We start from the raw sequence: 25,133 nt of genomic DNA, 5'->3' as shown, positions 1-25,133 counted from the left end.
GTAATCTACGAAGCACTTTCCCACAATGGAAGCGTGGCTTCCCGTCGGCAATCGATCGGCTCCGGTCAGTAATCCGGCAACTGCTGCGGCAAACGCTGCCAACCCCAATCCCGCTCAGGAAGTTCCCGCTGCTATTGGAGAGGTGAATTTCAACCCCGATCTTCAATCCAATCCCTATTTCTTGCACGCAAACGAAAATCCAGCGCTGGTGCTCGTGTCTACCCCGATGGATGGCTCGAACTACCATCCCTGGGCTCGAGCAATGACAATGGCTCTATCCTGTAAAAACAAACTTGCGTTTGTCAATGGAACCATCACCAAGCCTGCAATAGGCGATCGAAAGTATGATGTCTGGGAACGTTGCAACAACACAGTGGTATCATGGATTGTCCGATCGTTGTCCCCGACTATTGGCCGAAGTGTGCTTTGGATAGACACGGCGTATGGAATCTGGAATGACTTGAAACGACGATTCAGTCAACAAGACCTATTCCGGATTGCGGAGATTAAATGTGAAATTTATCGAACGAAACAGGAAGAAGGCTCTCTGAATGAATATTTCACGAAACATAAACTGTTATGGGATGAGTTAATGATCCTCAGGCCTACCATGCTGTGCGGATGCAATCCAAAATGTCAATGTGGAAAAAGAATTGACGAGATGAATGAACAGGCAGAGAAGGATAAACTCTCTGTTTTTCTGATCGGGTTGCATGATAGGTACACTGGAGCTAGAAACCAGATCATGCTCATGAAACCCTTGCCTGATGTGTGTGAAGCATATTCGATGATAGCACAACAAGAAAGGCAATTTTAGATGAACACTACTGGTTTTGGAAGCCAGCTTCATCAAGCAGGAGAAAATGGAAGCAGTAGCAGTGTGTTTTTAGCCAATGCTGACAGTGGAAATCACCAGAATTATAAGAGATTTCCTTCAGGCAACAAGAGGCCAGTATGCACATATTGTGGCTATACTGGACATACACAGGATAAATGTTACAAGAAGTATGGTTATCCCCCTGGTTGGAAGCCAAGGGCAAAGAATCAAGGATCGGTCAATTTAACTCAAACAGAAAATCAGAATCCAAATGCAGCCAGTTTGTTTACTCAAACAGACTTCAAGAATTTTTTGGAGTTCATGCAACTACAGAAGACTTCTGGGGGAAATTCAAACACCCTCACTAATCAGCCCCTAGCCAACACCATATCTGCAATCTCAGTGCCAGCCACCCAATTAGAAGGTATGAATCCTTCTCTGATTTCTGTGGTTCATAACATGAATAACTAGATATTGGATAGTGGTGCTACTCACCATATTGTGTGTGATGAAAAATTGCTGAGAAATCACAAAGAAGTTCAGAATATGCATGTTGGCTTGCCTAATGGTCTGCAGGTTGCCATCACATACACTGGATCTGCGCATTTATCTGATGATGTTGTCTTACATAATGTTCTTTATGTTCCTGGATTCTGTTACAACTTAATCTCTATTGGTGCTCTTATTCAAGGCTCAAATTGTACCATGAGATTGCACACTGATGAATGCATTATACAGGATGCCCATGGCAAGAAGATTGGAGCAGCTGAGCTCAAAAATGGATTGTACCATTTGGTCTTTCCTACTGTTTTCCCTTCTATTTGCAATTTAGTTCCCACTGTGAACAAATGTACTCTATGGCATGCTAGACTAGGGCATGCTTCATACACCAAAATCCAATGTTTGCATAAACTTGATCCCATTATACAAATGAATAAAGATCTAGTTTGTGATTGTTGTCATCTTGCCAAGCAGAAAAGGTTTCCTTTTCAATCAAGTTTATCTAATTCAGTTGCTTGTTTTGAATTGTTGCATATGGATATTTGGGGGCCTTACAAGGTTGCAACTCCTCATGGCCATCATTACTTCTTAACCATACTAGATGACCATAGCAGATCAGTATGGGTTCACTTAATGAAGAGGAAATCTGAGGTCAGAAACTTGGTCACATCCTTCTGTAACTTAGTCAAGAACCAGTTTGACACAAAAGTGAAATGTATAAGGACAGACAATGGGCTAGAGTTTGATATGATTGATTTCTTTAATAAAGAAGGGATAGTGCATCAAACCTCTTGTACTTACACTCCCCAGCAAAACAGCAGGGTGGAAAGAAAGCATGGCCACCTTCTATGCACAGCAAGAGCCCTCAGATTCCAAGCTGGTCTACCAGAACAGTTCTGGGGAGAGTGCATATTACATGCAGCCTACATCATCAATAGGCTACCCTCGGCTGCCATCAATAATCAAGTTCCTTATCAGCTTCTCCTCCACAAAAGTCCTCAATATCAGCATCTAAGGGTCTTTGGATGTCTAGCATATGCCACTACAGTGGGTCCTAAATCAAAATTTGACCCCAGAGCCAAGAAATGTGTCTTTATTGGATATGCTAATGGAGTCAAAGGGTATAAGCTCTATGATCTACAAGACAGAAGTTTTTTTATCTCCAAGGATGTAGTGTTTTATGAACATGTGTTTCCCTTACAACACTTGGATAAACCTGAACAGGAATTCAATCAAGTTATATTACCTGTTCTGGATGGTGCCCCAGAAGAAGATGCAATGGTTGACACCATGGTGGTTCCACAACCCCCTATCCCAGACAATTCAGTTCTTGAAGGTCCTGAGCTGACAACTGAATCAAATGAGGGTGATTACCCTCCTGATGACATTACCATTGAGGAGACAACTGAGGCATATAGTCCTCCATCTGAACAGCCAGTTGTTAGGAAGTCCATCAGACACAAGCAGGCCCCCACCTATCTAAGGGACTATGTGTGCCACAGTTCTATAGTCAGGACCTCTCCACACAGTCTGCACAAGGTTATAAGCTATGATATGCTTTCACCTTCATTTCAATCTTTTGTAATGAATATCACTTGCACTACTGAGCCAAGGAGTTACAATGAGGCAATGGAACATGAATGTTGGAGGAAAGCCATGCATGATGAGATCTCTGCTCTTGAAAATAACAACACATGGACAATTGTTGATCTGCACCCCTCAAAGAAATCTATAGGCTGCAAATGGGTGTATAAGGTCAAGCATAAACCAGATGGTAGCATTGACAGATATAAAGCTAGACTAGTGGCTAAGGGCTACACACAAACACGTGGGGTGGATTACCTTGATACCTTTAGTCCAGTGGCCAAGGTTACTACAATCAGAACCTTTCTTGCCATTGCAGCAGCTAAGGATTGGCACCTGCACCAAATGGATGTCAACAATGCATTCCTCCACGGAGAATTAGATGAGGAGGTTTATATGCAGGTTCCACTTGGTTTTGAGAAAAGGGATAAGGGCAAGGTGTGCAGACTAAACAAGTCTTTATATGGACTCAAACAGGCCAGCAGACAATGGAACACTAAGTTGAATTCAGCTCTGCAATCCATGGGGTTTAAGCAGTCCTTACCTGACAATTCTTTATTTGTTAAGGGAGAAGGAAGGTCTTTTGTGGCACTATTAGTATATGTAGATGATATAATAGTGGGCAGTGCAGATCTGAATCTGATACAACATATCAAAATGCAATTGAATGACACTTTTCAGATAAAAGACCTTGGACCCTTAAAATACTTCCTAGGTTTGGAAGTAGCTAGGCAGAGAAAAGGGATTGCTATATCCCAAAGGAAATATGCCCTTGAGTTATTAACTGATACAGGTTTTGAGAATGCCAAACCAGTTCAGAGTCCTACTTCTCCATCACACAAGCTCAGCAAGGGTGAAGGTACTTTGTTGGATGATAACACTCATTACAGAAGAATAGTTGGGAAACTCCTATACTTAACTATCACCAGACCCGACATAAGCTTTGCTACACAACAACTCTCTCAGTTCTTGGATACTCCCACTGACTTACATCTACAAGCAGCCTACAGAGTCCTAAGATATATCAAAGGGGCACCTGGCCAAGGACTTTTTTTCCCAGCCTCATCCAGTTTGCAGTTATCAGCCTTTTCAGACTCAGACTGGGGAGCTTGTGTGGATACTAGGAGATCCATCACTGGCTTCTGTGTATTTCTAGGAGGTGCTTTGGTGTCCTGGAAATCTAAGAAGCAAGTTACAGTTTCAAAATCATCATCAGAGGCTGAATATAGAGCCCTAGCAGCCACCACTTGTGAAATACAATGGTTGCTTTATCTGCTGAACGAATTTGGATTGCATGTTGATATTCCTACAGCTCTTTATTGTGACAGTAAGTCAGCAATAGCAATTGCTGAGAACCCCGTGTTTCATGAACGCACCAAGCATATTGAATTGGACTGCCACTTGGTTAGAGAAAAACTACAAAAAGGCACCATCAAACTTCTTCATGTGACTTCTGCAAATCAGCTGGCTGATGTATTCACTAAAGCTCACTGCCCGAGCTCCTTCAATGCCTACGTGTCCAAGCTTGGATTGTTCAATCTATACAATCCAGCTTGCGGGGGGCTATCAGGAGTCTCCGATGGATGACAAGTGGAGTCCATCCGTTCACTCCAAAATCTGTTAGAAGCAGTTAGAAGCAGTCTGTTAGAAGCAGTTCCTTTTTCCCTCTTTTTTCTTAGCTTTGCATGACTGTGCATATAAAACTCTTGTACTAAGCCTTCTTGCCAAGTAATGAGAATAATCCTTTTGTCTCCATTTCAGTCGATACTCCCTTCTTCTCTGAATCATCACAAACTATATTTACAGATGTCACGGTAATTAAGTATCTTCTATTCTATAATTATTTAGTCATAAAAAGATGGATACACTACTACACAGCAGGCTTTTAACGTCGGCTAAATAGAGCTTTTAACGTCGGCTATGTATCGTAGTTGTTGCGGGCGTCGTTGTAAATATTATTTATAACGTCGGCTATATAAATAGCCGACGTTATATCTTATTTAAAAAATAAATAAATAAATACTTACAACGTCGGCTAAAAGTTAATAGCCGACGTTGTAGGTATTTTAATTTTTTATAAAATACCTACAACGTCGGCTATTAGCATATAGCCGACGTTGTAAAGTATTTAAAAAAAAATTAAAATACTTACAACGTCGGCTAAATGCTAAGAGCCGACGTTGTAGGTAGTTTAATTTTTTATAAAATACCTACAACGTCGGCTATTAGCATTTAGCCGACGTTGAAAGTATTTTAATTTTTTTTAAAATACTATACAACGTCGGCTAAGTGCAAATAGCCGACGTTGTAAACTTTATTTATTTATTTTTTAAATGTATTCAACGTCGGCTATTACTTAATAGCCGACGTTGTATGTTTTTTTTTTTTTAATATACAGTTTATTTGTCCATTTATACCCAAAAACCTGCTCAAATCTACTCACAACCACAACCATAACGTAAACCTGCTCAATTTCTCACAACCACAACCAAAACCTGTTCAATTATTGCACCACAACCACAGCAAAATATGTAGAATCTAATATTTATAATGAAACAAGTAATAAAAGTAATAAATCTCACAATTTGATACTAATTAATAATACAAGTTAACATTATCGAAAGCTAATATCAATTTGTTCAATTTACATACTTAACCATACATCAACAAAGAAAAAGAAGTCGGCCCATACATCTCTTACTTGATCAATTTCTTGTTGAGTGTAGATCGATCTACCAACTCTCTCAACAATCTACAAAGTTGATAATTATTAAATAATTAGTAAGCTAGCATTTTTAAAATTAGAAAGAGAAAGGTATTATATTAAATTACATGCCTTATCCATTCCCGTGCATGCTTCTTTGGAAAGAATTTCAAGCATTTATTTCATCACATAATATCCACATGCCGTACTTCCAACTTGTTGAGCACACTACATTTGAATTAAATTATATTTAAAATTTTATTTAATAAAAAATAATAAAATATATGTAGTTTTACAAATGTATAAAATACTTACCAAAACCTTAGTCCATTTTGGTGAACGAGTTGATCCATTGCTTCTCAACAACTTTGCTGAATTGACACACCTAAAATTGAAACATTAGGATCAACGTAACACTTGGAAAATATATAAGTACTTAATACATAATTACTGCAATTATAAATAGTACCCCAAAAAAAGAAGTTAGAAGACTCTTAAACCAGTGGTTACTGTTTAGGATTCTCCATTCAGCCTGTGTAGGGCAACCTGCCATAATGAATGGACTTTAAGAAAGAAGAAAAGGATGACAGCCAATTAACAAGTTCATATACTCATAGCCAGCCCGATGGTTAAGTATCGAGCTCTAACGACCATTTGTATTGACTCAAATTCAAAGAGACGACAGAGTACGTTTGAGTCGTTTAAGCATATAAGATTAAGAGTTTGAACTTAATTTCATCCAACGAGATGCAGATACCAGCAAAGCAGTATGCAAGAAAAAGAAAGAAAAAAAAAGGTATAATTTATATTTGACAATGTTCATAATAATCTTGTGGGATGCCAGGATACTTGCAAGCATTAGTGACAGACTCAGAGGATAGGCCGCCTTCCTGGTTCAACAGGTTCTCTGAATCCCCTGGAGCTACTGCCATCGATCTCTGACCTTTTGATGTCTCTACCACCTTCACATTATATCACACAACAACTGATTTTCAGTTCCCTGTTATGTGGGAAAATGTAGGTTTAATTTGTACATTCTATTATATAGAGCCAATACCTGCTGTCTTAATCGTTCATTTTCTTCCATTAAATGCACTCCCTGCAATTTTTGAAACTTCAATTCACCACTGTGAGTACTCAACCTTAAAACAACACTAGTATACCTTTTCTTGAAGCTGGTTTATTTCCTTCATAATCTTTTCACCCTGACAAATTAGTCGAAAAAACAAATGTTTGTGAAAAATATAATAGACCATATATATAATCATAACAATAAACCATAATATCACTGGGTAGCACAAATTAAACCTTATTGTTGATAACATGGCCCAAACCTATTTGAAGGGACCTCTCCAACTGCTGCAACTCTTCAATACTCAATTCTTGAAGCTCCTCTCCCCTCATTTGCCTGTTCATATATAGCCAAGACTACATCTTGATTTTAGTATGCATCATTTAGCCAAGAGTACAGAAAACAACACACAAATTAAACTCACCTCAGCTATTGCATTTCACTAGAAATATCATCACAACTTAGTAGGTTAGATGTCACATTGGTTCTAATGGGATTTTTTTTTTTTTTTTCTTTTGGTGGTTCTTGATATTCTGGAGCAACGTTAGTATAAATAGCAAAGCTTATAAATTTGGAATGGTAACTGAGATGTCATCACACTACATGGTAGTTGACAGCTAACTAAACTTATTACTTACAAATTTGACAAAAATAATTTTATAAGCCATTGTTAACAGTTGCACATTACATAATAGCTAATGTAATCTCATTTTAATTTCTTACAAATCGAACAAAGATATATAACCTTTCATTACTCAATGTTGATGCAGCTAATGACATTAAGCTAGGTACAGCTAAAGACTAGGCATTAAGCTCAACTTTTCTAAGTGCAGCTTTGCCAAGATCAATGCCACACACATCAGACAGCCTCACTAGGTACAGCAAAACATCAGAGAGCTCTTCTCCTAGGTGTGTCTTTTCTGCCTCTTCCCACCAATTCATTAAATGAAGTCCAACAACAAATTAATCCATCAATTCATATCTTCTAAATTTTCAACTAACCTCAATATTCGTTAATTCTAGAGTTGTTAATCCTATATTATATAATTTTAAAAAATTATTATTAAATACTTAGTTAATTTTTTCGTTATTAAGTTAGAGAATTTTGTAGAATTATACCAATAACAAATTACCAATTACAATTACAAATTATATACAAATAATTACCGATTACAAAACAATCTAGAATATACCAATTACCAAATATATACAAACAAACACTAAAATGCAAATAAATGGACTAAAAATCGAAATTAATCAATAATAATTACAAATATATACAAATAAACTCAAAAATACAAATAAATTGACTAAAATTCAAAATTAATCAATAAAAATTACAAATATATACAAATAAACCCTAAAATGCAAATAAATTGACTAAAATTCGAAATTAATCAATAAAATATACAAATATATACAAACAAACCCTAAATTGCAAATCAATTTAATAAAATTCGAAATTAATTAATAATAATTAATATATATATATATATATATATATATATATATATATATATATATATATATATATATATATATATAACGTACCGGCAGTGTCCGTCGATGGCGTAGTGGCGGAGGGAAGCGGCCGGTCTGAGACGGTGCGGCCGCAGGGAGGAGAGGGTGAAGCGACGGCGGCGGGGGTTGAAGTTGCAGCGGCGGCGGCGGGGGAATGAAGTTGCAGCGGCGGCGCGGGGACGACGTCGGCGGGGAAGGAGTGTGCGTCGGGGACGACGTCGGCGGGTTGCAGCGGCATCGGCAGCGGCGGGGGAGGCGGTGGGAAGAAGAGATGGAGGAGATGGATGAGAGGGGAGGAGATGGATGAGAGGGGAGGAGATGGAGGAGATGCGATGCGGTGGTCTGAGATCGGGTCGTCTGATCTGTCTTGGCTTTATTTAATAACCTTTATAACGTCGGCTACTTTAGTTAGCCGACGTTATAAAGAAAAAAAAAATTAGAAAAAAAAAATTAAAAAGAATACGACGTCGGCTATATAGTCAGCCGACGTCTTATTATATTTATTTTCTTTTTTTTTTCTTTATAACGTCGGCTAAATGGAAATAGCCGACGTTATATATAAATAATTTTTTTTTAAAAGTAATAAACAACTTACAACGTCAATATAGCCGACGTCGTAGGTTACGTATTTCTTTTATATTTTTATGTTTTATTTATAACGTCGGCTATTAATAAATAGCCGACGTTATAAACTTAATTATAAAAAAAAAATTTAAATGTTTTTAACGTCGGCTATTTATATAGCCGACGTTAAAGACCCGACGTTGTATGTGAATTCTGTAGTAGTGATATATATGATGCACTACTTAAAATCTTCAATATATGTATGCTTTTGTGAATTGCCTCATGCAGGATGACATGCTAATTGCAAAAGATGAAATTTTTGGACCTGTTATGCCTATACTAAAATTCAAGTAAGCTCAATCATTCTATCTCATACTATTAACAATATAATATATGCGAGATGAGAAACACCTCAACAAAGTTGGTCTGCTTATTGACTTGGTAACCATAAAATTATAATTAATTAGTTTGAGATAATGCAGGACAGTGGAGGAGGTGATAAAGAGGGCTAATGACACAAAATATGGACTAGCTGCAGGAATTATGACGAATGACTGGAACATTGCTAACACAGTTTCAAGATCAATAAGAGCAGGCGCTATTTGGATCAACTGTTATCTGGCTTTTGATGCAGACTGCCCGTTTGGAGGGTATAAAATGAGTGGGTTTGATAAAGACATGGGGATGGAAGGCCTTTACAAGTACCTTCAAGTTAAATCTGTTGCCACCCCAGTTTACAATTCTCCATATGGCTCTAAATTTTTCTGCTCTACATACTGTAATAAAATGCCATTTTTCACTGTCCTTCTAAAAGAATCCTCAGAGCTAGCTAGAGAGAACCGCAAAGCTTGAAGATTCTTTCCATGTAATAGTCAGGGAATGGAGAACAACTCTTATCTATCTATCTATCTATCTATCTATATTGTTCAAAGTAAATAGCAGTTCAGAAGCATTCAAAGTCCAAGATTTTAGAGCTCTGAATATATTTTTTTGGGTGACGTTGAAAATATTCATGCACAAGATGATATCATGCTTTCTTTAAGAAAAGGTACACGTAGGACATTATTTGGCGTGCTGGCAGGGACACGTGTAAGGCGCTAGCAATGCCACCACTTCAATTTAATCATAATCTTCCTATTGCTGCCACTTCACACTCTGATTCTACAATCTAGAGATGAGGATAGTAATCTGGAATACCCTTTTTTTTTTTTTTTTTTTTTTTTTTCATTTTCATTTCAATTGCAATCTTTCAAAATACTATTGTTCAATTCTCCTGGTAAATGTATCTAATTCTGATTCCCATGTGTAGAGGTGTAAACGAGTCGAACCAAGTTCGAATTTGGATTGGTTCGAGCTCAAGTTCGTTAATGAAGGTTCGATTCGAACTCGAGTTTAACAATTTATGCTCGAGTTTGAGCTCGACAATTTTCGAACAGCTCGAGCTTGATTTTGAGCTCAAGTTCGAGCTTGTATTTTACCTCAAATTTGATCTGTTTGATTTTAAATTCATGTTTCAATTAAAAATAAGAAGGTATATATTGTCGTATCTCGTCTCTGTGTCGTTGTCGTCGACGATCTTTCAGACTCTAGAATTAGGGTTTGGGAGTAATGGGGGCAGGACGGCGAAAGTACTAGATTAGGGTAAGGGAGTAAAATTTTAATTTTAATATTATTATTATTATAAGGCTCACGAGCGACTCGTTGAGTCACGAGCATAGGATATATGAACTCGGCTCAAGCTTGATAAGTAAACGAACAGCTTGAGTCGGCTCGAGCTCGAGCTGAGCTTTAACCGAACAGCTCACAAACGGCTCGGCTCATTTACACCCTTGTGTAAGACTAAACACACTCTAAATATATCCAACATATACCTTTAGAAAAAATAAAAAATAAAAAAGAGAGAGATGATTATCTTGCTGACGAAAACTGCTTCTAAAAATTTCCAAAGAGGTTATATATATCTCCCAGTCTGCAATCTGCATGCTGCATTCTCTTCAACTTTTACTCCATTCAATAAAACAGTAGAGAAATCTAAACAGAGATGACATCGCCGCCTTCACAGTCCAACGGGAATACGGGTTCTCACCTTAAGATTCCAAAGATAAAGTTCACCAAGCTGTTCATCAATGGAGAGTTTGTTGATTCTCTTTCAGGTTACGTTCTTCCTTTAATTTTCCTCTCTTTCCTTAACTATTTATATATGCATATTATTGTTGGTGTCGAGAGAAAATAATGATCCTGGAAAGTGTAAATTAAATAGGGAAAGCATTTGAAGCAATAGACCCAAGAAATGAGGAAGTGATTACAAGAGTTGCACAAGGGGAGAAGGGAGATGTTGATTTGGCGGTGAAAGCTGCACGCCAGGCGTTTGATAATGGTCCTTGGCCTCGTTTTTCTGGCACTGTAACTTCTCGATCTCATTCTTTCACTCTTCTCTGCATAATCTGAAAAAAAAAAAAAAAAAAAAAAAGTCCATTATACTTATGGTGATGATTAACAGAAGAGGAGGAGGGTATTGCTTAAACTAGCAGACCTAATTGAGGAAAATGGCGAAGAATTAGCAGCTTTAGATACACTAAACGCAGGGAAACTGTTTAGTGAAGGGAAATATGCAGATATTGTTAGAAATGCACAAATGAAATAGACATATTTCATATAATCTAACCTCAATAGCGGAAGCATAGGATCAAGCATACTTCCAGCCATAGTTGATACCTCCATTAGATTGCTGGAAGAACAGTAAAGAGCTGTTTTTGTCTACCACTTGGTCTCCTATTCTACTAGATGGTGTAGTCACAAATCACAGGAGCAGTGGGAGGACCATACACACATATATAACCTACGTGCCATCATTATAGGTTAAGTAACGGAAACCGTTACTTCCGTTTCAAACCACAACATTATGGCCATAAATGGCCTATTAACTTGCACCACTTAATGGTGACATAATGTAAATGTTACATTCTCCCACTTGGTGCAAGTGTTAACTCAAAGAAGCAAAAAACATGAACCATAGAGATAGTTCCTCTTAATGAGAGTAGTATCCACTTATGGTTACAATGTAACTTCTTCTCTAAGTACCTTATGTGGTATAAAACTTAATGAATAAACCTTATGTTCATTCTTGATTATAATTAGTTATCAAAAACTAATTATTGCCGCAATGGCTAAATTTGGCCTAATAAACTTGCACAACTTCATTTGTACAATATTAATGGAAAATGTTTCAATTTTCCACTTGGTGCGGGCAAGTATTGGCATAACCTTTGTTGAAGATCAAAAAACATGAATCATAGTGGCATGTCCTCTAAATTAAAAGGTGAGTAATACCATCTATGCATCACATGCATTTTGATTTCCAACTCAGGTCATTTATGAATAAACCCTACGTTTATTCTTGGTCCAACCTTATGGATGTTTCTTGAATAAATATGCGCATAACCATAGGAGAAACCATCCAAATTACATAGAGGTGACAACATAAATGTACGTATAACATTAGTCACATAATAAGTTCCATGTACCCTCTATGATCCCTAAAATTCTTATAAGCATGCATTAAGTAGGGATCTGAAACTATTAGCAAAAATGCTAATATATCGCACGACTAACTCATTATCTTTAATATTATCGCTGACAGCTAAGTTTTCAGAGTCGACACGTCTGCCACTCCTACTCTCATTAATCTTAGCCAAAGATAATAATTGAGTAGTCCATATTCCAACGACTTAGATAACAAATTCATGAGTCTAAACCCACAAACGGAACTTTAAACATACACCTTATAAATGATCTCCAAAAAAAAGGAAGCCCAACTTTCATGTCATAGAGCAATAATGAGGATTTTATCAATGTAACTTTATGAAACAACAAAATATTGTATCATCATAAAAACAAAAAACCCTCAAGATTCATCTATATGAACCAACATCATGAGTCTTTGCATGCTTTATGTCTCTCAACATTAAATCTTGAACCTTTTAAATCTTAATGGCCCAGGATCAATTTGATGAGACGAAAGACTCCAATAAATGCTAAAGAATCTAACTCGTGATAGTTCACCATAAACTTAATGTCATTGTTATAATAAAAACTATTAATGTTGTTACAACATTTTCAGAAATATGTTGCACAACTTGTAGCTAGTTCAACAAATTGAACTATTGATTTTATAATAACAAGGCAAGGTGTCTTATCCTTGAAGTGGAGCAATCTTGAAGTGAGACATCTTTAATGATCTTTCCAAATGATCACTCCCACTGATGAAATGGGACATCTTATTGATCGTTTAAATGATCACTCTCACTGATCAAACCATTACTCCCACTAATAAAGTTATTCTTGAGCATAGATGATATACACACTAATGATCCTCAAGTCCAACTAATTTAACAAGGATTATAATTCCCCACCATAGTTGGACATGTTAAATATGTACATGTAACAGACACAATTTCCAACTATTTAAACAAATTAAATTGCTTTAGTTGAAATTTGGCTAGATATGTACAATTCCAATATAAGGATCCAAAAGTATATCATGTCCAAATTCAAAAGCTCTATTGTGATTGGGCTGAAAAAACGAAGTAAGCCACATACAGTAACAATTTCAAGTTACTAAAGTTTTGGAGTTTAACAAAATACATGTGTTGCCAATGCAACCCATGTGACATAGAATTATAACTAGCCTTAAAGTTATAAATTCTAAAATTGGTATGATAAAATTTTATCTTGATCGTCAATTTAAACAGAAGAATCCAGTGACATAAAACTTGCCTGTAGGCTAAAGATTTATTCAGTTAGACTCAACTGAGACTTTATGGTAATCAAATAGAAGAATCTAGTGACACAAAACTTGCCTGTGGGCTAAAGTTTTGTTCGATTAGACTCAACTAAAACTTTATGATAAAATTATTATCAAAGGGGATAGAAGAATCTAGTGACATAAAACTTGCCTGTGGGCTGAAGTTTTATTCAATTAGATTCATCTACAACTTTATGATAAAACTATCAAACCATGTTCCTTTTCTTAACCCGGGGTAAATTAAGAAATATGATTTAATATTTTATCTTGACTATTTACATTAATATAATAAAATTCCTGTGGGTAGATTTTATTATACTTTATGTAATTAGTCACAAAGTGATCAAAATAACTTAATAATTTCAGTTATGAAATTGTATCGATCACTTGATATTTGTACACAAAAGAATATTAATGTACCAAGCTATTAATCCAAATTTCTTCCATACATAAAAAATACACATAAAAGAAACTAGACTAATACCACAAAATGTACACATAAAAATACTTTTGAATATGTACATATATCATAACTTTATGATAGAAGATGTCAATTTATTTATATTAAAACCATATGTTAAATAAATTTACCTTCCTATCTATAATGATAAAACTCATCAAAACTATATTCCGATGCATAATTGCCTGTGGGCTAAATTATGATCATAGTTTGGTGTTTTTACCCTAATTAATTATATAAACATAACAAAATTGCCTGTGGGCTAAATTTTATTATATCATATAATTAATCACAATCAATACGTCTACTGTATGTGATCTCACAAAATTTCAATTAATCAAAGATACCGTGGCTATTACTTAATTAATCAAAATTATAAGATCACTAGACAATTTTCTTAATATCTTAGGCATCAACTTTAAAGCCTAAAAACAATTATGCAACAATATGATAAACAATCCCAAGTGTACTCCCAGGAAAGTTGGTTGGGACGGAGCCTCATTAAAAATAACCAACTCCTTAGACAGAGTAATGTTTCAAGGGAAGTAGTATCACATTGGCCCCTTCCCGAGAAACTTTTCACCGGTTCATGTTTTCTCACACTAAAGGCATAATTGACGAGCAATCTTTCCAAATCTTTAATAGTTCGCCTATGGAAAGACTTTTAATCTCAAGTGAACATTCTAAATGGTCTAAATGTGCTTAAACATAATGCACTACCGTTTATTATTCCACACACAAGGTTCACCTTAACAACGAATTATTATAATTCCTAACTTATGCAATTCCAAAGGCATAATCAAATTCACATAACTAGAAAATATAATGTTATGCTAGTGAACAATTATATGTGAAATTCAATATGCTCATATCCAAATAAATTGTACATCATAATAACAATTTAAAATGAGCTATAAAATTATTATTCAAATAACAACATAAATCCAAAACTTGAAGGATTATAAAATTTGAATAAGAATTTATAATAATCATATACTTTTCAATTATTGAAAAGTTTTAACTTGTAGGCCCAAAACGAAAGTGATTCAATGCATATAGTAAAGTTTATGAGGACTAGCTTAAAATTGTAAATTCTAACCATATCAAAACCATATGATATGTTGACATTTACAAAATAAATTCTCACAAACTAAATTGCATAATTTAAACCATAATATTATGCACTTAATTTAATTATATGCGTAAAACAAACTCAAAAATATGAATATAAAATCAAATATTCATACTCAATCAAAGTGGGCATCACAATCCAAAAACAATAATGATAATATAACAATGTCACGACATATTAATTCTTCAGTTCAATAACGATAATCGTTATTACTATAATAACAATTACGTGACAGTAATAACTGAACAATCAATTTCCTCAATCGTAACCCCTGACATTTAATAGCAATAAAAATGTTACAAAATATTATCATTATTAACACATATGATTTGTATCAAGAATGAAGTGATTTCAAATCATACTATCAAAAATCCAAAACAAATGATGATAGTAACGGCACAAAACATTGATCCATCGATTCAAAAACCAATAATCGTTATTACTATAATAATTCTAATAATTATTACATAACCGTAATAACGGAACAATCAATTTTCTTAATTGTAACCGAACAACATTTAATTATAACAATGATAATCATCATTATTATTAAATGTTACATAATATCATCATTATCAACATAAAAATTTTGGACAAGGAAATTCAAATGAATTTCAAAATATGATTCTTAACATCATAATCCAAATTATTATGACAATAATAAAATATTATTCAATTGTCATAACCATATGCTTTTCCAAAAATGTGATTCAAAATCATACTCCTTAAAAATTGTCAAATTATGACAAAATTGCAAGAAATTCATAACTACAATAAATAGCCATAATGATCACATGACATATATTATAAGTTATAACAATTAGGAGATTTAAAATTGGAAAAACAATCACCAAAACCGCAAGCCTTTAGAAAAGTTTCTTTCGGATAATTTTTACAACTTAATAAAATTAAAATCCGAAAATTATTAGTTGAAAAAATATAATAACCAACATTTTTCAACTGTAATGAGACCAGATAAAGGCATAAACAAAAGCAGTTTAAAGACAAAATATTATTACCATTATAATAACAAAATTTACTCAAAACTAATGGCTTTCAATTAAATCGAAACATGCCAATATTGAGCTGAATTACCAGTTAATAATTGTAACAAATTATGGTAATAAAAACAACTCTTATACAACATATCAAATGCAGGTCCAACTCCAGCCACAATTCGAAAGCCAAAAATTGTATACATATAAAGGCTCAATTGGACTAAACTTTATTACCATATTAGCAACGAAAAATGAAAGATAATGCATGCCATTAATGAAATGACTAATCTTGAGCATTTTTAAAAAAGGTAATTACTTAGAAAATATGATAATTAAGTATTAAGCATTGAAATCTAATTTATGATTGAAATACAAGTTCCGTTACACAAGCTAGCCATAAAAAACGCGTGGAAATTAAAAGGGAAGTATTAAAACAAACCTTAATTGCATATGTCTCTTCAGCGTTGATGACGTTGCCCCATCGGAAGACTACAGCGGCCACCGGACGAACGCAACGGCCGTCGCATTCTCCCTTCGCTGTTGCTTGGACAACGATGTTCAGCCGAAACTCTCAAACCGAACCGATGTCGGTGACCAAATCGCAGCATTTTAGCGCTGCCCGCCTTCAACCATGGATGCCGGATTGCAGGTTTAGCGAAGCCATGATGGCCTAACTGCGATCAACCCGCCGTCATGCCAGAGGTCAAATCGAAGCCTCCTTATGCCAACCAAAGCCACACACCCCATAGTGTTGTCCTCTCAGCGGCAAAGCTCCATACAAGACCGTTGCACCATTTTCTTCATCCATGGACGGCGGGTCACCTTCCATCTGTTGCCAACCGCCGGAACTCCGATTCGTCGCAACCCCAGGTGAACTACAGTGGCGAAGAATGCCTCACCTGTCCAGGCCTTATGAAGGTTCCAGGGACTTCAAAATTCGACATTATAGACGGTGGCCATTGTTCCGCTGTCTCAGTTCTCCGGCCACAACCACCCCACGATGCTCATACCCTCGACAGATGCTCACCGGAAAACGAAAACAACAACAATTCCAGGCAAGAGCAGTAACAAAACCAGGTATATTATTATAATAATATTTTTGTTCCAGCATATGCACAGTAATATACTTGTAAGGCAAAATCACTCTTAAAAGGCCACAAATTATGTATATGTATGTGATTTGCAAAAGTAATGCATGAACACAACAAAGCGGTGGAGTTGTCAAGGCGCTGATTTGGTAATCCAAGCGCCTGGGTTCAAATCTTTGGATTTGGATGCTGCTAACTACAGAATTCGTTCAAAAAAATATACACTGAAATTGCTACAATTCCACTGGCAACAAAAACCTATATATTTTATACAAAATATGTTTATGTAATTTAATCAACTAGGCAGAGATTATACTGGCTCTGATACCAAATGTTAGAAATGCACAAATGAAATAGACATATTTCATATAATCTAACCTCAATAGCGGAAGCATAGGATCAAGCATACCTCCAGCCATAGTTGATACCTCCATTGGATTGCTTGAAGAACAGTAAAGAGCTGTTTTTGTCTACCACTTGGTCTCCTATTCTACTAGATGGTGTAGTCACAAATCACAGGAGCAGTGGGAGGACCATACACACATATATAACCTACGTGCCATCATTATAGGTTAAGTAACGGAAACCGTTACTTCCGTTTCAAACCACAACATTATGGCCATAAATGGCCTATTAACTTGCACCACTTAATGGTGACATAATGTAAATGTTACAGATATACCTTCAACAGCAGGGTATTTTCGTTACTACGCTGGTGCAGCAGACAAAATCCATGGCACCACTCTCAAGAGCTCGAGTGAGCTCCAAGCATACACGTTGTGCGAACCGATAGGTGTGGTAGGACTCATAATTCTCTGGAATTATCCGGCACAAATATTTGGGTTTAAGGTTGCCGCCGCATTAGCAGCTGGTTGTACTGTGATTGTCAAGCCTGCTGAACAGACTCCCCTTTCTGCTCTCTTTTATGCTCATTTGGCCAAGCTGGTAAGCTTAGCTTGATTGTAATTTCCTTTCTTGGTGTTTTCTTTTTTACCCTTAATTAAAGACTGTTAATTTTCTCAATCTACAAACAGGCAGGAGTCCCTGATGGAGTGGTGAATGTGATTACAGGATTTGGATCTACTGTTGGTGCTGCCATTAGCTCTCACATGGACATTGATAAGGTAATCTTAGCTTCCTTAATACACAATAATATTCCCAATGAAAGAGAAATAATGTCTGAAACAGATGGATTGTCTCATGATTTCCTTGATCTCAGGTTAGTTTTACAGGGTCGACAGAAGTAGGGCGTGAGATAATGCAGGCTGCAGCAACTAGCAATCTAAAACCCGTATCACTAGAGTTGGGAGGCAAGTCTCCTTTCATAGTCTTTGATGATGTAGATGTTGACAAGGTTTCGGATCTTGGTTTAGCAGGAGTCACATATAATAAGGTAATCTCCATTTATCCCAGGTTTCCTTTCCTCAACTCGATCTTAACATGATCGATATGGGGTTTTAATTTGGCATTTTGAATTGGCAGGGTGAAGTATGTGTGGCTGGCTCACGAGTGTTTGTCCAAGAAGGAATTTATGACAAGTTTGTTGAGAAAGTGGTCGCGAAGGCGAAAGCAAAGGTGGTTGGTGACCCTTTTGATCCAAATGTTCAACAGGGACCCCAAGTATGAGTTTGCTTAGCTTCAAACAAGCCCTATATATGACCAGTATGCTTTAACATATACATGTCTATTTGATTTGATGCATTTAGGCTAGCAAAAAACAGTATGAGAAGATACTTTCATATATAGAGCATGGGAAGAAGGAGGGTGCTACATTGCTAACTGGTGGTAAGCCACTGGACAGAAAAGGCTATTTCATCCAGCCAACTATATTTACAGATGTCACGGTATAAACCCTCAATCATAAAAAGATGGATGGAGTTAAAATCTTCAATACAGAATGCAAAACATTCTATATATGCTTTTGTTGCCTCATGCAGGATGACATGCTAATTGCAAAAGAAGAAATTTTTGGACCTGTTATGCCTATACTCAAATTCAAGTAGGCTCAATCAATCTATCTCATACTATTAACAATCCCAGATGGAGCAACTCCAACCAAGTTGATTATACTGTTGACTTCACTTAGTAATCACAAAGTTCAACTCTCAACCAGAGCCGCTTATTAACCTTTTTTATTTGAGTTTGTCAATTTAGACCATCTAGACTAGTCTGGTTTACCTCCTTGTGATCTTTTGCTGTTTAGAATCACAAAGCAAGATTTATCTCTGGTAACCTTAAGAAAAAAGTGTTACATTTGTTACATTTTTTGTGAGATGATGCAGGACAGTGGAGGAGGTGATAAAGAGGGCTAATGACACAAAGTATGGACTAGTAGCAGGAATTATGACGAATGACTGGAACATTGCTAACACAGTTTCAAGATCAATAAAAGCAGGCAGTATTTGGATCAACTGTTATATGAATATTGAGGCAGACTGCCCTTTTGGAGGGTATAAAATGAGTGGGTTTGATACAGATTTGGGGATGGAAGGCCTTTACAAGTATCTTCAACTTAAATCTGTTGCCACCCCTGTTTTTAATTCTCCATGGCTCTAAATATTATGCATCACCTCATTATTTTGTATACAAAATAAATGATGATGATGCTAACAGAAAATTATGTACTCTGCAATAGTTACTTACTGTAATAAAATGGTATCTTTCACTTATGAAAAAAACATAATTATTATTTCTCAGTAATCCATGATTATACATACACAACAGAACATAACAGATAACACTTTTTTTCTTTTCATTTATGCTTTCCTCTTAGCTTGACGCCCAAGACTTTCTCCATTTTAGCCAACACGGCATGGTTAGGCACCGCCTTGCCGCTCTCGTACTCCTGAACCACCTGAGTTCGCTCGTTGATCTGCTTCGCCAGATCTGCTTGGCTCATCTTCTTCTCGATCCTTGCCTTCTGTATTGCCTGTCTCACCTCCGCCGGAACTCTGTCCAGCGCGGCCGGCTCCGCCGCCTCGTCCAGCTTCCTCGCGTTGACGGCCGTGGCGGGAGCCTTCTTGTTGGAACCGGCGTCGAATTTCTTCACGGTTTGGACCTGAGCTCCCATCCTCAGCGCCTGGTTCACCGCCTTTGGGTCCCGGAGTTGAGATGCCTTGGGGTTTTGCTTACGGAGCACCACCGGCTCCCAGTCCTGCGTCATCCCTCCCGTCGGTCGGCTCGGCATCTTACTTTCGTAGATCGATCAACACAAAGTCTGAAGAGAAACTGAGAAATGGAGACGAAGATGCTAAGCTAGTGGATGAAAATTAATGGAGGAAGAAATGAGTATATATAGGAGTTGGACGGTCTGGAAGTAGGGATGTCAACGGGCGGGGTGGGGGCGGAGGACATACCCCCATCCCCGTCCCCGACTTTCTTCCCATTCTCCATCCCCATCCCCATCTCCGCCGGGGAATGAAAAATTCCCCCCATTCTCATCCTCATTGGAATTATTCGGGGACGGGAATCCCCACCCTGTTAACAAGTTATAAAAAAAAATAAAAATTAAACATTAAAAAACATTTAAATAAATAACGCATATATATTCATCCCCAACTCAAAGTTGTATTCAATATTTTACAATTAAACATTTTATTTAAATATGCATGACATACAATGACAAGAATACTTCTAAAATTATATATATTGTATATAAAGTACTACATTTGTGTGTTGTGTGGCAATATATATATATATATATATATATATATATATATATATATATATATATATATATATATATATATATATATATATATATATATATATATATATATATATCGGGGACGGGGCGGGGCGGGGAGAGTACTCCCATCCCCGCCCCCGTCCCCAGCGGAGAATTCAAAATTGTCCCCATCCCCATCCCCATCCCCGATCCCCTATTTCTGTCCTCATCCCCGTCCCCGTAGGGGCGGGTTCAATTGACATCCCTATCTGGAAGGTTCCAATATTCTAAAACGGAAATTGAAGTGATGGGTAGTCTCTGGAAGATTCGAGGTCGTATTTGCTGCGGAGATATAGCTTGTTCTCCAAGACTCCAAGATCGGTGATCTCGCTACGGTTCCAAAATCCAAAATGTTTTCATTCTTCCAAAAAGGTTGAACCCAACCCAAAAGGATTCAAAATTCTTTTTATGATCCAACAATTGACGGTTAGTTTGGAAATCTGAAATTTATTCTTTTCATTTTTTCATATATATATATATATATATATATATATATATATATATATATAGTGAGTCACAATAAAAAATGTGTAGATTTAATAAAGGTGAACAAAATTATGTATATTTAAAATTCTAAATAATTTTGTGAAAAGTACTAACGTCATTATTTTTTTAAAATGTTAAAAAAAATGTAAAAAAAAAAAAAAAAAAAAACTTTCTTTTCACTCCAAATTGTTAAAGTTAATAAGAAGGTAATGATATTGTCTTCTTTTTACTTTCAATTTGTAAGAGTACTATATATTATGAAGTTAAGCGAAAATTCTAGGTCTCTCGTTTATTTGCGCAGTCACCCTCTTTGAGACTTTCAGAGAATTCTGTTGTTCTCTCTACTCTCTGGTCTGAGACTCTTCTCTCAGTTCTTTGAGTTCTCTCATCTCTCACTCTCTCAGATTATTCTCTCATTCTCTCTTCTGTTCTTCTCTGAGTCCTAATAGTCTCCGATTGAAGTTATTCGTCTTTGGTGAAAGCCTTAGCCCGGTAGTCCCTGAATCCGTTACCGTGAGAGTGAGACGCAAAGACGGAGACCTGACCTGTGGTCTATGGACTCTGGTGACCTGGGATTGTAGTTTACTGGTTAGGAATCGAAACCCTTTATTCTCGGGGGATTATTTTGGAGAAACAAAGTAATTGCTAAACTAATATTATAGTTTTACTTTTTTGTTATTCTATGATAGTGTGAAATGATTATTGTTAATGAGTTAGCTTTTAGGTTTGTTGGGGGTCAAGGTTTTAGGAAATTTGTTATTGTTTTCTGTTTTATGTTTAAAATTTATTCAAGACGGATAGTGAGTAGAGATATTCTGAAAACTTATTATGGTGAGAGGATTAATTTGAGGAATTTCGTTAAGACTAGCTGCCAAAGGGTTAGTATCACTACTCATACTTGGACCTCTGTACAAAGGATCATGTGCATAACTGCACATTTTATAGACATTAAGTGGAAGCTAAAAAAAATAAAAAATAATAAAAATTCCTTTGTCCCCATTTCTTCACACAAGGGGGAATATATAGCAAATGTACTAGAAAGTTGCCTACTAGAGTGGGGGCTGAAGTCTGTTTTTTCTGTGACAGTTGATAATGCTTCAAGCAATGATATATCATAGGTTTTTTCAAAAAGAGAATGATGTCTTTGGGTTCTTCTGCTATAAGGTGTAAGTATTTGCATATGCGATACATTGCTCACATCCTTAATTTGGTGGTGCAAGATAGATCAAGGGAATTTGATAAGGCTGTTAAAAATGTTAGGGATTGTGTATAGTATATGAGAAGCTCCCCTGCTACGCTCCAAAAAATTTAGAGACCTTGTTGACTTAATTGGGGTGGAAGCAAGAAACTCATTGGTTCTTAATGTTCCTACAAGGTGGAACTCAACATATATGATGCTTCATACTGCTTTGCTCTATCAAAAAGTTTTTGAAGTTTATGAAGATCATGACCCTTCTTTTATTTTTGATTTGGGTGGGAGTGGGAATATTTTTTTTTTCAAGGTTGAAGTTGTCAAACCATATTTTATTAGTTTGCTTATAAAGATTGCAGAGTGACACAACTTCTTGATCTTTGGAGATGGAATGTACTGAAAATTGAGCTGGAATAATGGCTGCACCACCTTCTTCTGAAATTTGTTTACTTGTTTTTCTCTTTTAATTTATATATATGATTTGAAATTATGACATCATATTTAAAGAAAATTTGGAAGTAAGCAGTAAAAAAATATATTATTTACATAATTGTTGAATTTGTAATAGTCCAATTGCACAATGTATAAAAGTTCAGTAATCTATTTGACACTTTTTTCAATTATATATGTGCAAGTGCTGAATTGACTCAATTACATGCCACATTAAAAATTGATCCTACTATAAATAAAAGCCAGTTCGAGTGTTTAGCATAAACCTGACCTTAGCTCAGTTGGTAGAGCGGAGGACTGTAGTGAGTTCTGTAATCCTTAGGTCACTGGTTCAAATCTGGCAAGTCGGATTTTCTTTTTGTCTATATTTTCGTTCATCCTTCTACACACCCAAAAAACAGAAATCGCCGTTGCCGGGGATCAAACCCGGGTCACCTACGTGACAGGCGGGAATACTCACCACTATACTACAACGACCTTTGCTCTTGCTGTTAAAAATTAAACGTGTTATTGTATAATCACATCCGGCATCATTAAGACATTAACCTGACCCACACAGAATACTAAATACTTGAAATGAGATTATTTGGGAGAAATAATCCCAAATAATCTATTTGAAATGTGGACAAAATACTGTGTCCATTATATGGGTGGGATGGAGGGGCTGCCTACTATAAATAGCAGCTCCCAACATCGTTTCAAAACACACCTTGAATTCGAGTCATTTAATATATTCTCCTTCTTCCTTCTTTCGTCTGAGCAATAGTGAGGTTCGTGATAAATACAATTTTTGTACTTTATTTTATAACGTTTAATGTAATAATTGTTATAATTTAGTAATGTTTTTTACAATGTTTTATTGAATAATCGTTATAATTTAATAATGCTTTTCTTTTGAATATTTACGCTTTTTATCTAATATTTATAAGTAGTAATGATATTACGTATATTAATTACTTATAATAATAAAATAATAATAATAATAATAGTTTAGTCAGTATGTAGTATTAATAAATTAATTTGGGTTCTAATTGATTAAGGCTTTAAAATGTGAGAATTAGTTTTGCAGTGCATGTTGATTGTTGAAATTAGTTTTGCAGTGCATGTTGATTGTTGAAATCCATTTTACCGTAGAATTGGAGTTTTAATATGATTAGCGTATTACGAGGACTCCGTCGCAATTGGATCAAGGCAGGGGATTTATTAGCAGAAGCTCCAAACAAAGCACTGAGAAGGAGTTGAATTGGTCTCGCGTCTGTTCCGCATCGAAAGAAATTGTTGTTAATTTTGTGAGGAGTTCCGATCGCTGAGCGCTGAAATCTGATGAGAAGTCTAAACCGTGAGCATTATAAATGAAGGACAGAAGACATCAAGTGGATCGTCAAAAAAATTCATCGGAGCAATTCCGGTCGAATTCCGGCGAGCTGAAATTCTCTTCCGGCGGCAAGTTCTGGGCTCGCAGCTTCTTCTCCAGTCGGTGGCTTCAATTCTATTGGGCAGCAAATTATTTCTCAATAGTGGCATAAGCATTCTTTTCCTTTCTTAATTCTCCTACCTTTTCCCTTTGATATTTGTAATCTGCTGCTACGCATATTTGGGATTATTTGCGATATTTAATTCTTTGAGACTACTGTTATTTCTTGAGCATAATGATTTTTGGCACATACTTGAATTATTGATGTCTTGATTTTAATTTTAATGGCAAGCTAAAGTAGTTTGCGAAAGTAGTAGTGATAATTAATTCATGTTCCTGGCTTTTATTCCACGTTGTTTAGTTTCGTGTTCCTGGATAGTCTATTATCTTTCTTGTCTTATTTTTCACTGGGTTTCCATTTAGTTTAATCCACGTTAATTGTCGTTTAAACCTATTTGTTGTTTTGCTTTCTGGTTTGATTTCATTGTTTATTTTCTCAGAATTTTATTCATCTTTTACCTTTGACATTTGGTCGTATCTAGTACCTTAAATCATCCCGTTTTTGTTAATTTACTGCAATTAAAACTTTATGTTAAAGTCTCGCTTCACACTCCTTTTA

The 25,133-nt window shown here is 36.0% G+C and overlaps 4 protein-coding genes across 4 annotated transcripts; 2 read left to right on the top strand and 2 right to left on the bottom strand.

The window, feature by feature from the left end:
- Nucleotides 1-25: 25 nt before the first annotated feature.
- Nucleotides 26-817, top strand: LOC109177896. Its single transcript, XM_019327382.1, has one exon. It carries the CDS (start codon nt 26-28, stop codon nt 815-817), a length of 792 nt encoding a protein of 263 aa, XP_019182927.1.
- A 5,592-nt stretch (nt 818-6,409) lies between these two features.
- On the bottom strand, nt 6,410-8,309 carry LOC109177879 (MADS-box protein JOINTLESS-like). Its single transcript, XM_019327358.1, has 5 exons — nt 8,230-8,309; nt 6,915-7,014; nt 6,770-6,811; nt 6,664-6,705; nt 6,410-6,568 (listed from the first exon to the last, which is right to left on the bottom strand). Exons 2-5 carry the CDS (start codon nt 7,008-7,010, stop codon nt 6,410-6,412), a joined length of 339 nt encoding a protein of 112 aa, XP_019182903.1. The 5' UTR covers nt 7,011-7,014; nt 8,230-8,309.
- A 2,351-nt stretch (nt 8,310-10,660) lies between these two features.
- LOC109176903 (aldehyde dehydrogenase family 2 member C4-like) lies at nt 10,661-19,872 on the top strand. The gene is made up of 10 exons (XM_019326307.1): nt 10,661-10,916; nt 11,024-11,166; nt 11,264-11,371; nt 17,915-18,190; nt 18,280-18,369; nt 18,465-18,638; nt 18,728-18,865; nt 18,952-19,089; nt 19,183-19,244; nt 19,528-19,872. The coding sequence occupies exons 1-10, from the start codon at nt 10,805-10,807 to the stop codon at nt 19,799-19,801; spliced, it is 1,515 nt and encodes a 504-aa protein (XP_019181852.1). The 5' UTR covers nt 10,661-10,804; the 3' UTR covers nt 19,802-19,872.
- Nucleotides 19,873-19,911: 39 nt separating this feature from the next.
- On the bottom strand, nt 19,912-20,520 carry LOC109176893 (multiprotein-bridging factor 1c-like). The gene has a single exon (XM_019326293.1). It carries the CDS (start codon nt 20,430-20,432, stop codon nt 19,998-20,000), a length of 435 nt encoding a protein of 144 aa, XP_019181838.1. The 5' UTR covers nt 20,433-20,520; the 3' UTR covers nt 19,912-19,997.
- Between the last annotated feature and the right edge of the window lie 4,613 nt (nt 20,521-25,133).

The sequence above is a fragment of the Ipomoea nil genome, unplaced genomic scaffold, assembly GCF_001879475.1.
Source record: "Ipomoea nil cultivar Tokyo-kokei standard unplaced genomic scaffold, Asagao_1.1 scaffold0176, whole genome shotgun sequence".
In the NCBI taxonomy this organism is placed as follows: Eukaryota; Viridiplantae; Streptophyta; class Magnoliopsida; order Solanales; family Convolvulaceae; genus Ipomoea; species Ipomoea nil.
The sequence above is the reverse complement of the archived record's forward strand: the minus strand, read 5'-3'. Positions and strand labels throughout refer to the sequence as shown.